Source organism: Pinus tabuliformis, chromosome 8, assembly GCF_031772625.1.
Source record: "Pinus tabuliformis cultivar Carrire ecotype Pingquan chromosome 8, CPIR1, whole genome shotgun sequence".
NCBI lineage: Eukaryota > Viridiplantae > Streptophyta > Pinopsida > Pinales > Pinaceae > Pinus > Pinus tabuliformis.
This window is the reverse complement of record NC_142294.1, coordinates 426,258,188-426,270,673: the sequence shown is the minus strand read 5'-3', so window position 1 is coordinate 426,270,673 and position 12,486 is coordinate 426,258,188. Positions and strand designations below refer to the sequence as shown.

The window sequence follows — 12,486 nt, the reverse complement described above, 5'->3', positions numbered from 1 at the left end:
AGGAGGAGCCTCTCCATGGTCCCCTTCTGCTGGGCTGTCGTTCTCGTACCTTAACCATGGTGTCCCTAATGCCTCCTCTGATTGCCTGAGAATGAACTTGAACTCGGTAGCAGTGCCAATACCTTCCCTTTTTGTCCTCTGGTGCACAGAACTCAGATTGAATTCTCCCTCTTGGTTCCAGACCATTCCATTTTCCCAATTGTTGTTGGTGGTATGCCAATTGCCTTCCTCTCTCGGACCAGCGGCAAGGATGGCCACAGAGACAGGCTTCAGCTGAGCCGCGGGATGATGAAATCTCCACCGGCCTGAACTCACTGTGCGTCTGCACCCTCCAGTACTCGGCAGACCAATATTCCCTGCTCGACACATTAAGCTCCTCATATTCTGTTTCATTCCCTCGTTGCAGGCGCTCCATAACTGCGCTCTGCTCCTCCATCTACCTCTTTCCTCAGCCATCAATGGCATTAACTGCTGCATTGCGCGGATGAGGAGATAGAATGCCAGTTGACGGCCTCCTTCAAGGAGCCGTGGGTTTAACACGGGGTGGCACATGCTGGGCATGTGGCCCGCCCCTTCTCTGCACGTCGGCACCCGCATCCGGGGGATTTGGATGTAAAACTTGCCTGCTGATGTTTTTGAAAATGGAATAGAAAAGCACTGCCAAGCCTACAAAAAAAACTATAAAAAATGTTTATAATCTAACTCACTCTCATTTATATTTGAGCAATTCCCATGGCTAAAATAAAAATAGCACTTCTGTATAACTTTTTTTTTAGATTTTTAAATATATAAATTTATTTATATTCTTAAAAATATAATTTAAATAATAAATAATTATATCTATATCTATATATATATATATTTATTGAAAATGATCACATAAGCAATGTGGTCATTTGTATAAGAATATTAAAAAAATATTTTTAAAGTTACACTCAAAGTTAGACCAATTTGAAATCATTTTGTTTGTAGGGCAAAGAACCTATTTTCACATAGTGATTTCACTACTAAATTCTATAAAGATGGTTCTCTTGTGGGTCAACCGAGTGGTTGGCACAATGGGATGTTATCCCATTCACTCGGTTTCAAATCCCACGGTGAGACATCTTTGCCTGTTGTGATAAGGCTCAAGGAATAGGCTCCCCCACCTTTGTGGAGTTTTGGCTCTTGCTAAGTCATAAATTCCTAGTATGGCTTATGGGCAGTTGTATATACTCTTGGTGTTATAGTGGTAGTACCTAGGTTTGATCTTGCACCTCCCCCATATTACTCCAATGAGTTAGTTATTCACCATGGTGAAAGGAAGAAAAAGAAAAAAAGGTTAGTAAGTTAAGTAAAGACAAATGATGGATGTACTACACCAGAGGATGTGTCTACCAACCAATACAGGGCCTCGCTAAGGTACAAAACTTGGTTTACCTCTCTAGCAAGCCTTGTAAGCGTCTTTGGAATAGGAGTTGTCTTTAGTGCGACTTTTTGAAGTTTCCGGTGCCGAAATCTGGCAGAAAAGTTTGTGGTGAAATCTTGATTTGTGTTATTTAAAATAGTTTTTTCACTGTATATATAGATTTAGCACCATGAAAAACCTGTGGGTCACTTTTATTATGTAGGAGTTATCTATCAAACTTGTGATTTCAATGAATTCCTACTGGATTTTAGAGAAATTAGACCAAAAAAATCCATGAAAAAAACTTCCAAAAAAATCGTACTAAAGACAACTCGAGAAAAACTTCCAAAAAAATCACACTAAAAACAACTAATTTAGAAGATAGTGAAAATCCCAAGTCCCCTCATTTACATGCGATTTAAACATAAATAAATCTAAGTCTCCTCATTTATATGCCATTTTAAAAAAGAAAAATCTAAAATAGTATAATGAGCCAATTCAATTTAGTAAGCACTCGTCCATCCCGTGAATCGAACTCCAGCCACCGCGTGACAAACGAGAAGGCTGACAACTACACTACAACGACACAACCGACGATCAACCGATGGACTAAGTATCCACTTCAATTATATAAAACCATAGCGAAAATAATTTTATCCTTAAAAATTCGGGGGCCGATTTCTAGGAATATTCGTAGCGGGAGCTGTTGGTTAATCCATGAGACACCGATTCCCACACCACGGACGGATTATTTGAACAGTTACCTCATTCTTTCATTCACAAAAAAGCAATCCAGTGAGAAACATGTTGCTTATGGCATTTGTATTCGGTCGGCACCAGTGATATTGAATACCAGATACCAAAATGGAGAAGCACGAAGGAGAAGTTGCTGAAAGCATGGGGTCAATTTCTCGTATTGAGGATCTCCCAGACGTCCTGCTCTTCAATGGGATATTATCTCAATTAGATGCCATTGATTTGGCGAGGTTAGCTTGCTGCAGCGCCAGGCTCAACAAAACAGCTGCCGCAGACCAGTTATGGTACCCTATCTTCATCGACAATTACCCTCTAGGAGGCCTGAGGCATCACAAACGTTATAATAATGATCCCAACAAGGGAAAAGAGCCTCCTCCGTATCCATGGCAGACGTGGCACCAGGCCTTCTGTTCCAAGCAGGTATCTCCATCCTCCCTCATTGTGTATACAATCATTTTGCTAGATAAGGATATGGAATTTATGTCAAATTGCTCAAATAGAAATCCTAATTCTAATGGGGGTGCCGGAAGCTCAACCCGCCTCAATAGTTTTGGTAATGTTAAGCATGATAGGCCCAGATTACATTCCAGGAACCCAAACCCTACGCAAGGTGGACGAGGGAGAGCCAATGTACGAGCTCTTCTCGGGATGGTTCACGTTATCTGGACAAAATATGTAAGCATTTGCACATCTTTGTCACACCGAGTATCCGAGGCCCTTCTGAATGATACTTATATATTTGCTATTATTCAGAGTAGAAATTTCATCAGCGGAGGCTTGCCGAGTCGGTAAAAGTCGGGTATTTATATTGCCTCACCAAAGGTTAAACCTCTCCAATGACATGCTTGTGCTTGGAGAAGTGGCGGGGCCAGGTGCAAGTAGTGGATGCTTTGGTGGAATTAGTATCCTCCCTTGTGGTCACTTAGTCAGTTAGTCATGTATCTCTTGAAGAGAACAGTTACTGTTGGCTCATGTTGGCCGGAAGCATTGAGTCAAGAAAAGGATAAAGTTTTCGTTTTTTAGAGAAAGGCTACCTTCCTTACCCTATGGTCTGTCTTGCAACTAATTAAAACGAGAATTTTATTAAAAGATGATTTTGTAAAATGTGTCCCTAAGTGTTTATTGTGTATGAGCAATCATGTGTAATAAAAAAAAATATTTAACCCTTAAGCATTATTCCCAAGATCATTTATATGCAAGTGTTTGTGAAATAGAAGATATCTTGGGTAAGACACAAAAGAAAAGAGAAAATGGCTTCCAGTCAAAAGGTGTGCCTGGTGCTATAGCTCTCGGATATATCAACATTGGTTTGCTACGAGAGGGTAATGTTCTCAAATGTTGTTTTCGGTGCACTATAGCAGTTAGGTGGGTGATGGGATGGTTTCAGGAGACCTAGGGGACTTCTGATATAATCAAGGTGTGTGGAAGTAATGTTCGTGTTCAGGTTTGTCTGATGCAGTACTACTCGAATGGGTACCAACAAGGGTTACTTGGACCTCCAACAAGGCGAGCCTTGAGCTCAATGAGTAGCCTCGTAAAGTCTCGGGTATCCCTATGTGTATGCTTTGCAAACCACAATACTGAATGCCTAACAACAGATCTTGTTGTTATTCAGAGATGCCAAACATGTTTTCTAGCCTAAAATTCACTAATGATCTTACCTCGGAAAATATTCATTATCAAAAAATCCATCATAACTTTTCAAAGATATATAAATTAAAAATTAAAGAGCATGAAAATGATTTTGAAATAAAGATAAACACTTTAAATTCTGTCTATTTTTTGTTTTTTTTCCTGCAAAAAGAAAACCATACTTTCAATGATATTTGAAAAGAAAATACTATTAATTTTACTAGGGCACAACTAGAGCAATTTCCTTATACAATTTAACAGCTAAAAAAAAATCATTAGCATTAGGTTTCATGTAGCATTTTTCATCATGAAGCAGTAATAAGAAAATCCATTCATAAGCATGATAGAGTTGAGGAAAATCACAGTAGAAACACCATGAAACCATGAGACAAGAGACACAGAAATTAGGCCTATGGATAGGGCAACACTCACAAGGGGAAAACCCAAAATTTCTTCCTTATGAGAGAGAGAGAGAGTTCATAGTACATCAATACATCAGAAGCAACATCAATAGAATAGCCAAACCAATACCCAAGAATAAGATGAAATGCCAACCCTTATTCCTGCAATCTAGAGGCAGATTTAGAGAAGGGATGTACGATGAGGAGGTTGTTGATTGATGAAGATTGGTGGAGCAAGATTGATTTCTTGCTCAAGTTCACATTACCTGTATTCAATATTCTCTGAGACTAAGGCACAGAGAAACCTTTCTTGGGAGAGGTTTATGATGTCATGGATAACATAGTTGACAAAGTTGTGGAAATTATTACACAAGGGGCTCCCACTCTTCCTTTTGTGGATGTTGATTTTGCTAAGCAAGTGATGTCCATCATTGGTTTGTGGAATGGCTTTAACACTCCATTGCACACTTTGGCACATGCTCTAAATCCAAAATTTTATGATGAAGAATTCATTGCTCAAAGCAATGGGAAGAGGAAGGCCCCACATAAGGACAAGGAGGTGGCCAATGGAGTGAAGGAAGCCTTTCAAAGGTTGTTTCCTTTGGATTAAAGGATTAAAGGATTTTGCAAACATATTAGCTTTGGATGAGAGGAGGACCATGAACCCAGTTAAGTGGTGGACTTGTCATGGGGCAAATGGTGTTTATTTGCAAAGTCTTGTCACTTGTATTCTATCACAAGTGGCAAGCTCTTCATTAGCAGAACATAATTGGAGCACTTAGTTTCATTCATTTTGTGAAACACAACATGTTGGGATCGCAAAACATTGAGGATCTTGTATATGTTCATTCAAACCTATGCCTTGTGTCTCGTAGGGGTGAAGAATATACAAGTGGTCTTCATAAAGGTTGGGATGTGGAAGCAGTATGTCCAGACTTAGAGCTCTCTCTTGCTTCTCTTGATATGATGCAATGTAAAAATTTCTCATTTCCCACCCCGGTTTTCAGTTTCATCTTATTTCTCCAAAATAGTTAAATGCCCTTTCCCATGTCCATACATTCAACAACTGGAAAATAAATTTTACTGAAAACACAAATTCTGGAAAAATTACAGAATGCTGGAAAATGCAGAAATAAAAATCAGCACATACAAACAGCTATTCAATACATTTAAAACACAGTGATTTTTAGTCAAGGTGACCCTGGAAAAACCCCCTACAACTCTTGGGGAAAACCAGTTCGAAAGCTCCTTATTTCTGAAAATGCTTTTTACAGTGAGAGAAAAATATTCAGCAAAAATCAGCAAGCAAACTTTTACAACTTATCTCGTTTTCCGTGCCTCACAGCCAACAGGAAACTGCTGTAAAACTGCTGTACGGCCTGCCTCCTCCAAAGCTGCTGTACGGACTGCTGTATGGCCTCCTCTATTGTACGGATTGCTGTACGACTAGCCGTACGGCCTCCTCTGTTGTACGGACTGCTGTACGGCCTCCTCTGCTGTATGAATGCTGTACAGCCTCCTCTGCTGTACGACCTCCTTCAAAACGCTGTATGGACTGTACGACTTCCTCCAAACTGCTGTATGGACTGCTGTAAAACTGCCTTGGAATGTGTGCCAAGCTGCGGCCTCCTTCTTCTCACTGTCCAGAAATCTCCCTTGCTCTCTTGCTCTCCTTTTCTCAATCTGCTCATGAAAGAATGAATGACCTTTTCCTCCTTTCCCTCCTTTAATCTAACCCTAAGTGACTTTTGGGGAATCCCTAAATCTAATGGCTGAAATAGATTGAGATCTAGGGCTGAGATTAAATGCTCATTTAAATCTCACTTTCTATTTTTTAATTCACCCCACTTTAATAAAGACCCACTTAGTCAATTATTTCCAAAGTCACTTTTATAAAGTCACTTTAAAATTAGACCTTAGTAACTTTATCACTTGAAATCACTTTTAAATTAGATTTGACTTTATAAAAATTATAAAGTCACTTTAGGAGAAAAATTAAATTCTTTTGGACACTTTTCCCTAGGCCAGAGATCAAAGCCTTAGGGAACTACCTGTCCTCCGGTAACAAATTTCAACACTCCCTCTTACCGAGGAAGGTGTTCCTCACCACACCCATTTTGTCTCTGAAGTAGTCATGCTTGCCCCGTGGTAAGGCTTTGGTAAGAATATCTGCAACCTGCTCATCAGTGGGAATATACTCAAGCTTCACAGCGCCCTTCTAAACACAGTCTCTGATGAAATGATATTTGATCTCGATATGCTTTGACCTGTCATGAAATACTAGATTCTCTGTGAGTTTAATGCAACTCTGATTATCACAGTAAATCACTGAAGGTCTCAACGACTGACCAAATAAGCCAAACAACATCTTGCGAAGCCAGATGGCCTCACAACTAGCTAGACTGGCTGCCATATACTCTGCTTCTGCTGAACTCAATGCTACTAACTGCTGCTTCCGGCTGAACCATGACACTACTGCCGAACCCAACCCAAAACAACACCCTGAAGTGCTCTTCCTATCAGAAGCACAACCTGCCCAATCAGAATCAGTATAACCTGCCAATCTCACTCCATCCCCCTGCCTGTAGTCCAGACCATAATCCACTGTCCCCTGCAAGTACCGCAAAATGTGTTTTGCAGCCACCCAGTGAACCTTCCTGGGGTCATACATAAACTGACTCATCGTGTTGACTGCAAAACAAATATCTGGTCTAGTGTTGACCAAATACATCAAGGAACCAATCAGCTGCCTGTACAATGTGGGATCCACCAACTCGGAATCCGAAGCATGAAGCTTCTTCCAGTTGGTGATCATCGGTGTCGACATGGGTTTACAATCCTCCATGTGGAATCTGCCAAGGATGTCCACAATATACTTCCCCTGCCCCAGGAAGAAATGCCCCTCCTCCTGCCACACCTCCAAACCCAAAAAGTAATGCATCAAGCCGATATCCTTCATCTCAAACTCTGCCGCAAGATCTCTCTTACAGTGCTCTATGAGTCTCTCTGCACCTGTAATGACCAAGTCATCCACATACAGCACCAGAATGAGAGGCTCCTCACCTATCACAATATAGTAAAGGTTCGGATCTGCCTCACTCTTTGTGAAACCCATCCCCTGCAAGTACGTATCTATCCTGGAGTACCAAGCTCTGGGAGCTTGCTTCAGGCCATAAAGGGCCTTCTTCAGTCTGCACACATGGGACTCCTTCCCATGCACCTCAAAGCCCTATGGCTGCTCAATGTACACCTCCTCCTGTATGAAGCCATTGAGAAATGCAGTCTTCACATCCATCTGGTGGATCTTCCAACCCATCTTTGCTGCTATCGATATAATGGAGCGGATCGAAGTATATCGAGCCACGTGAGCCAAGGTCTCCTCATAATCAACTCCCTCTACCTGGGAGAACCCTCTAGCCACAAACCTCGCTTTGAATTTCTCAATGCTGCCATCTGCAGCATGCTTTACCTTGTAAAGCCATCTGGAAGTAACCACGGATTTGCCCTCAGGCCTCGGCACCACCTCCCAAACATCATTCTTCATGATAGAAGAATACTCCTCCTGCATGGCCTCTCTCCAGACCTGCTGGCTAGCTGCCTCCTCATAGCTAGAAGGCTCAGAGTCAAGGATGCTGGTAGTCATTGCCATATAACTACAAAACCTCTCAGGTGGTCTACTCTCTCTGACCGACCTCTTAGGCTCAGCAACAGATGTGGCATCTCTCAAGGTGTCCTGAAGCCACTTGGGCTTCCTCTTCCCTGAGCGTACTTCTCCCATTGGAGAATGAAACTCCTCCTCCTCATCATCATCAGGAGCCTGAACTCCTGACTGTCTGTCTGCTGTCCTCCTGCCTGCACCTGAACCTGTAGAAGCTGAGGTACCGTGTGAACTGTCCATCAATGGACTCCCTAGTCAACTGCTCTGTGAACTGCTCTGCATGCTGCCCGGAGCACCACTCCTCTGGCTCGGCGAGCCACTGCTCACTGACGGACCTGACATCCTCATAGATATACCTCCGGATCCTCCTGATCCCTGCCCACTGAATCCCTGTGATTGACTCAACTGCTGCTGAGGGTCTGGCTGATCTAGATACTCTAACTCCCGTGATCTCCTAAAGGCCCTGTCCTCCTCGAACTTCACATCCCGCCTGACAACAACTTTCCTCTGTGCAGGAATGTAAATCCGAAAGGCCTTTGAGGTCTCACTATAGCCCACAAAGATACCCTTCTCTGCGGTGGGCTCTAGTTTGGTCCTCTTCTCCTTGGGTATGTAGGAGAATGTAATGCACCCAGAGATACGAAGATGACCAATATCAGGCTTCTTCCCAGAAAAAGCCTCCTCCGCAGTCATGTGCCCCAAGGCACGATGCAGACTCCTGTTCTGCAAATAAACAGCTGTGTTGCAGGCCTCTGCCCACAAGAACAATGGCAACCCCTGATCATGTAACATGGCTTTGGCAGCCTCTTCGATGGATCTGTTCTTCCTCTCCGCAACCCCGTTCTGCTGGGGGTTGTAAGGAATAGTGAACTCCCTCCTAATGGCTGCCTCCGCACAATAGTCAACAAACTCTCCAAGGGTGTACTTTCCCCCATTGTCTGACCTCAGGGACTTGATCTTCCGACCTGTCTGTGTCTCCACAAGAGCTTTAAACTCCTGAAACCGCTTGAAGACCTCACTCTTGGTCTTCAAGAAATAAATCGAGGTCCTCCTGGAGTGATCATCAATGAATAAAACATAGTACTCATATCCACTCAAGGAAACATGAAACATCCGACTGCTCACATCGGAATGAATCAAATCAAGAATCCCAGTCGCTCTGCTGTCACTGCTGGGAAAAGGGGATTTGGCAAACTTGTCCATCGCACATCCTCTGCAAGTATCAAGGTGATCAGTACTGAAATCTGGCACACCTGTAGTGATCTCCCGCAAGGTCCTCAAGGCTCCATGATACATATGCCCCATCCTGCGGTGCCAAATCTCACACATTTCATAACTGCTAGCTCTGCTGTTGATACTATCGCTCAATGCCAAAAGGGGCTGGAATGCAAACTTGTACACCTTTGCGTGGCGTACACCTATCACTCTAGTTGAATCAGTTGGAGTGCCCTTGGGATACATCAACACCTGTCCTCCCCTGAACAGTTCCTCATATCCTCTGTCCTCCAAAGTTGAGACGGATATGAGGTTCTTCCTCATCCCTGGCACATAAAGAACATCTGACACCTTCAAGGGAGGTTTGGACTCCCTCTGAAATGTTAGTGTCCCCACACCGACTGTTCTAACAACTCTGTCATCACCGAGTACTACCTCTATATCAGTGCCACTCTCTGAAAGCTCTGAGAAGTACTCACGGACTCTTGTCATGTGACGTGAAGCCCCACTGTCCACATACCAGATACCCGAAGATGCTCCGCTAATCAAGGGAAAAGCATGCTCCCTCTGAACCTGTGTGGCAGGTGATCCTGCACTAGAGGACTTACACGCAGTGAATGCAAACTCCTGGTCAAAACGAACTGCAAAGTCCTCAACCTTTACTGAAGCTGCCATGCTCTGGTTCTTCCCCTTCTTCTTCTTCTTCTCCGGACACATAACTGCATGGTGTCCCATCTTTTGACAATTCCAACAGTTCACCTTGGAATAGTCCTTCTGTGTGTTATCCTGTTTACCTTTACCTTTGCCTTTGCCCCCACCATTGCTTGTGGAAGCCTGCTTCCTCCCTTTGCCTTTCTTGCCTCCTGCCAACAGTGCTACATCCTCATCTTGCTCAACTGGTTTGGCTGCCTCAAGTTGACCTTTCCTGATCTCTGTTTGAATGCAATCATCCCAAAACCTCTCCCATGTGGGAAGGGTCTCATGTGCACAAACCCCATCAGCAAAGTTCATCCATGAACGGGGGAGGCCATTCACTGCAATCCGCACCAACTCAGTGGGTGGAATGATCTCTCCAACTGCTACCAACTCATCTCTCACATTAGTAATCTTTGTGAGATATCCGACTGCACTATCATTACCCATCTTAATGGTCTTCAGCTTCTCCTTCAGGACCATTTTCCGGTTCTCATTGGTACTCTGGTAGAGATTGGACAATGCTGTCCACATCTCATGGGCATTTCTCTTTCCTCTCACATGAGGAATGCAATGGTCTTTGACTCCGTCTAGAATCAGTCTCTTACCCTTGTTGTTCTTTTTATTATAATCAGCCAACTGAGTGGCATCAATAGGCACAACAATAGGGTTCTGTGTGGTATGCACCATGATGTCCCAGACTTCTGCCTCCTCAAAGATACTCTGCATTCTCTCCTTCCAAACGCTGTAATTGGAATGCCCATCCAACCTATCCTCCACCCTCAATCCCAATGACATCCTGCTGTCCTAAAACTGAAAAATAGCACTGCTGTAGTAAGGATAAAACTGCTGTTTGTGAAAAATCAGCTTGCTGGAATTTTCTAAGTGAAAAATCAGCAGGCTGTAATTTTCCTCCTTGCTGTCCCAAACTGCACTTCAGCACTCAAGCTCTGATACCATGTAAAATTTCTCATTTCCCACCCCGGTTTTGAGTTTCACCTTATTTCTCCAAAATAGTTAAATGCCCTTTCCCATGTCCATACATTCAACAATTGGAAAATAAATTTTACTGAAAACACAAATTCTGGAAAAATTACAGAATGCTGGAAAATGCAGAAATAAAAATCAGCACATACAAATAGCGATTCAATACATTTAAAACACAGTGATTTTTTGTCAAGGTGACCCTGGAAAAACCCCCTACAACTCTTGGGGAAAACCAGTTCGAAAGCTCCTTTTTATTTCTAAAAATGCTTTTTACAGTGAGAGAAAAATATTCAGCAAAAATCAGCAAGCAAACTTTTACAACTTATCTCGTTTTCCGTGCGTCACAGCCAACAGGAAACTGCTGTACGACCTGCCTCCTCCAAAGCTGCTGTACGGCTGCTGTACGACCTGCTGCACGACATCCTCTGCTGTACGGACTGCTGTACGACCTACTGTACGGCCTCCTCTGTTGTACGGACTGCTGTACGACCTCCTCTGCTGTACGACTGCTGTACGGCCTCCTTCAAAACGCTGTACGGACTGTACGACCTCCTCCAAACTGCTGTACGGACTGCTGTAAAACTGCCTTGGAATGTGTGCCAAGCTGCTGCCTCCTTCTCCTCACTGTCCAGAAATCTCTCTTGCTCTCTTGCTCTCCTTCTCTCAATCTGCTCATGAAAGAATGAATGACCTTTTCCTCCTTTCCCTCCTTTAATCTAACCCTAAGTGACTTTTGGGGAATCCCTAAATCCAATGGCTGAAATAGATTGAGATCTAGGATTGAGATTAAATGCTCATTTAAATCTCACTTTCTATTTAATTCACCCCACTTTAATAAAGACCCACTTAGTCATTTATTTCCAAAGTCACTTTTCCTTTTTAATTTTACATTGACTTTATTAAATTCACTTTAAAATTAGACCTTAGTAACTTTATCACTTAAAATCACTTTTAAATTAGATTTGACTTTATAAAAATTATAAAGTCACTTTAGGAGAAAAATTAAATTCTTTTAGACACTTTTCCCTAGGCCAAAGATCAAAGCCTTAGGGAACCACCTGTCCTCCGGTACCAAATTTCAACATGCAAGTGGAATTGCAATTGCAAGTACTAGAAGAGTTGCCTTTTCTACTGAACAAGCATCTTGTTCTATTTTTTGTTGACGAGGATGAGGAGTTTTATCATTAATGGTATGTTAATGTAACCAATAATTGCCTTTAGCTCATGTTTTATTTCATTTTTAGCATATATAGCCTCATGTATAAACGCTGATTTTGGAACTTTCGATGTACGACCTCATCTATAAGGCTAATTTTGGATTTTTGCTTCATGTAATCATCTATGAGAGTTAATATAGATTTGGTTCTCCTTCTAAAATGTCATTTATGTCTCTCATTCTTTCTTTTCTTGGAAGATAATATATATATATATATATATATATATATATATATATATGACGTTTCAACCGATGTTTCCATTTTCTAGGGGTCGTGTTTCTAGCTATACCAATTTCAGAAACTTCCAGATGTTTTGGCATTTTGTGCAACTTATGTGTGAACACAAATACATCAAAGAGGGTACTCCCCTCATACATGTGTCAGTGTACATACACAATAAATATAATGATGCTCATACGATGCTAAGCATACACAAAAATTGATGTAGATCTTTGGTAATGATGTGGCAGTCTAGTCATCAACCATGTCCACTAACATAGATCCCAATGCACGGGCATGCATCCCAAGAAACTTTGGTAC

General features: G+C 42.3%; 1 protein-coding gene across 1 annotated transcript in view; it reads left to right on the top strand.

Moving 5' to 3' along the window:
• Positions 1-2,066: 2,066 nt before the first annotated feature.
• Positions 2,067-12,486, top strand: part of LOC149235874 (uncharacterized) — a 139,419-nt gene continuing 128,999 nt past the window's right edge. The window contains exon 1 of the mRNA XM_089372258.1: positions 2,067-2,563. Within this exon, the coding sequence (XP_089228384.1) occupies positions 2,252-2,563 (312 nt within the window). The 5' untranslated portion in view covers positions 2,067-2,251. The remainder of the gene's footprint in view (positions 2,564-12,486) is intronic.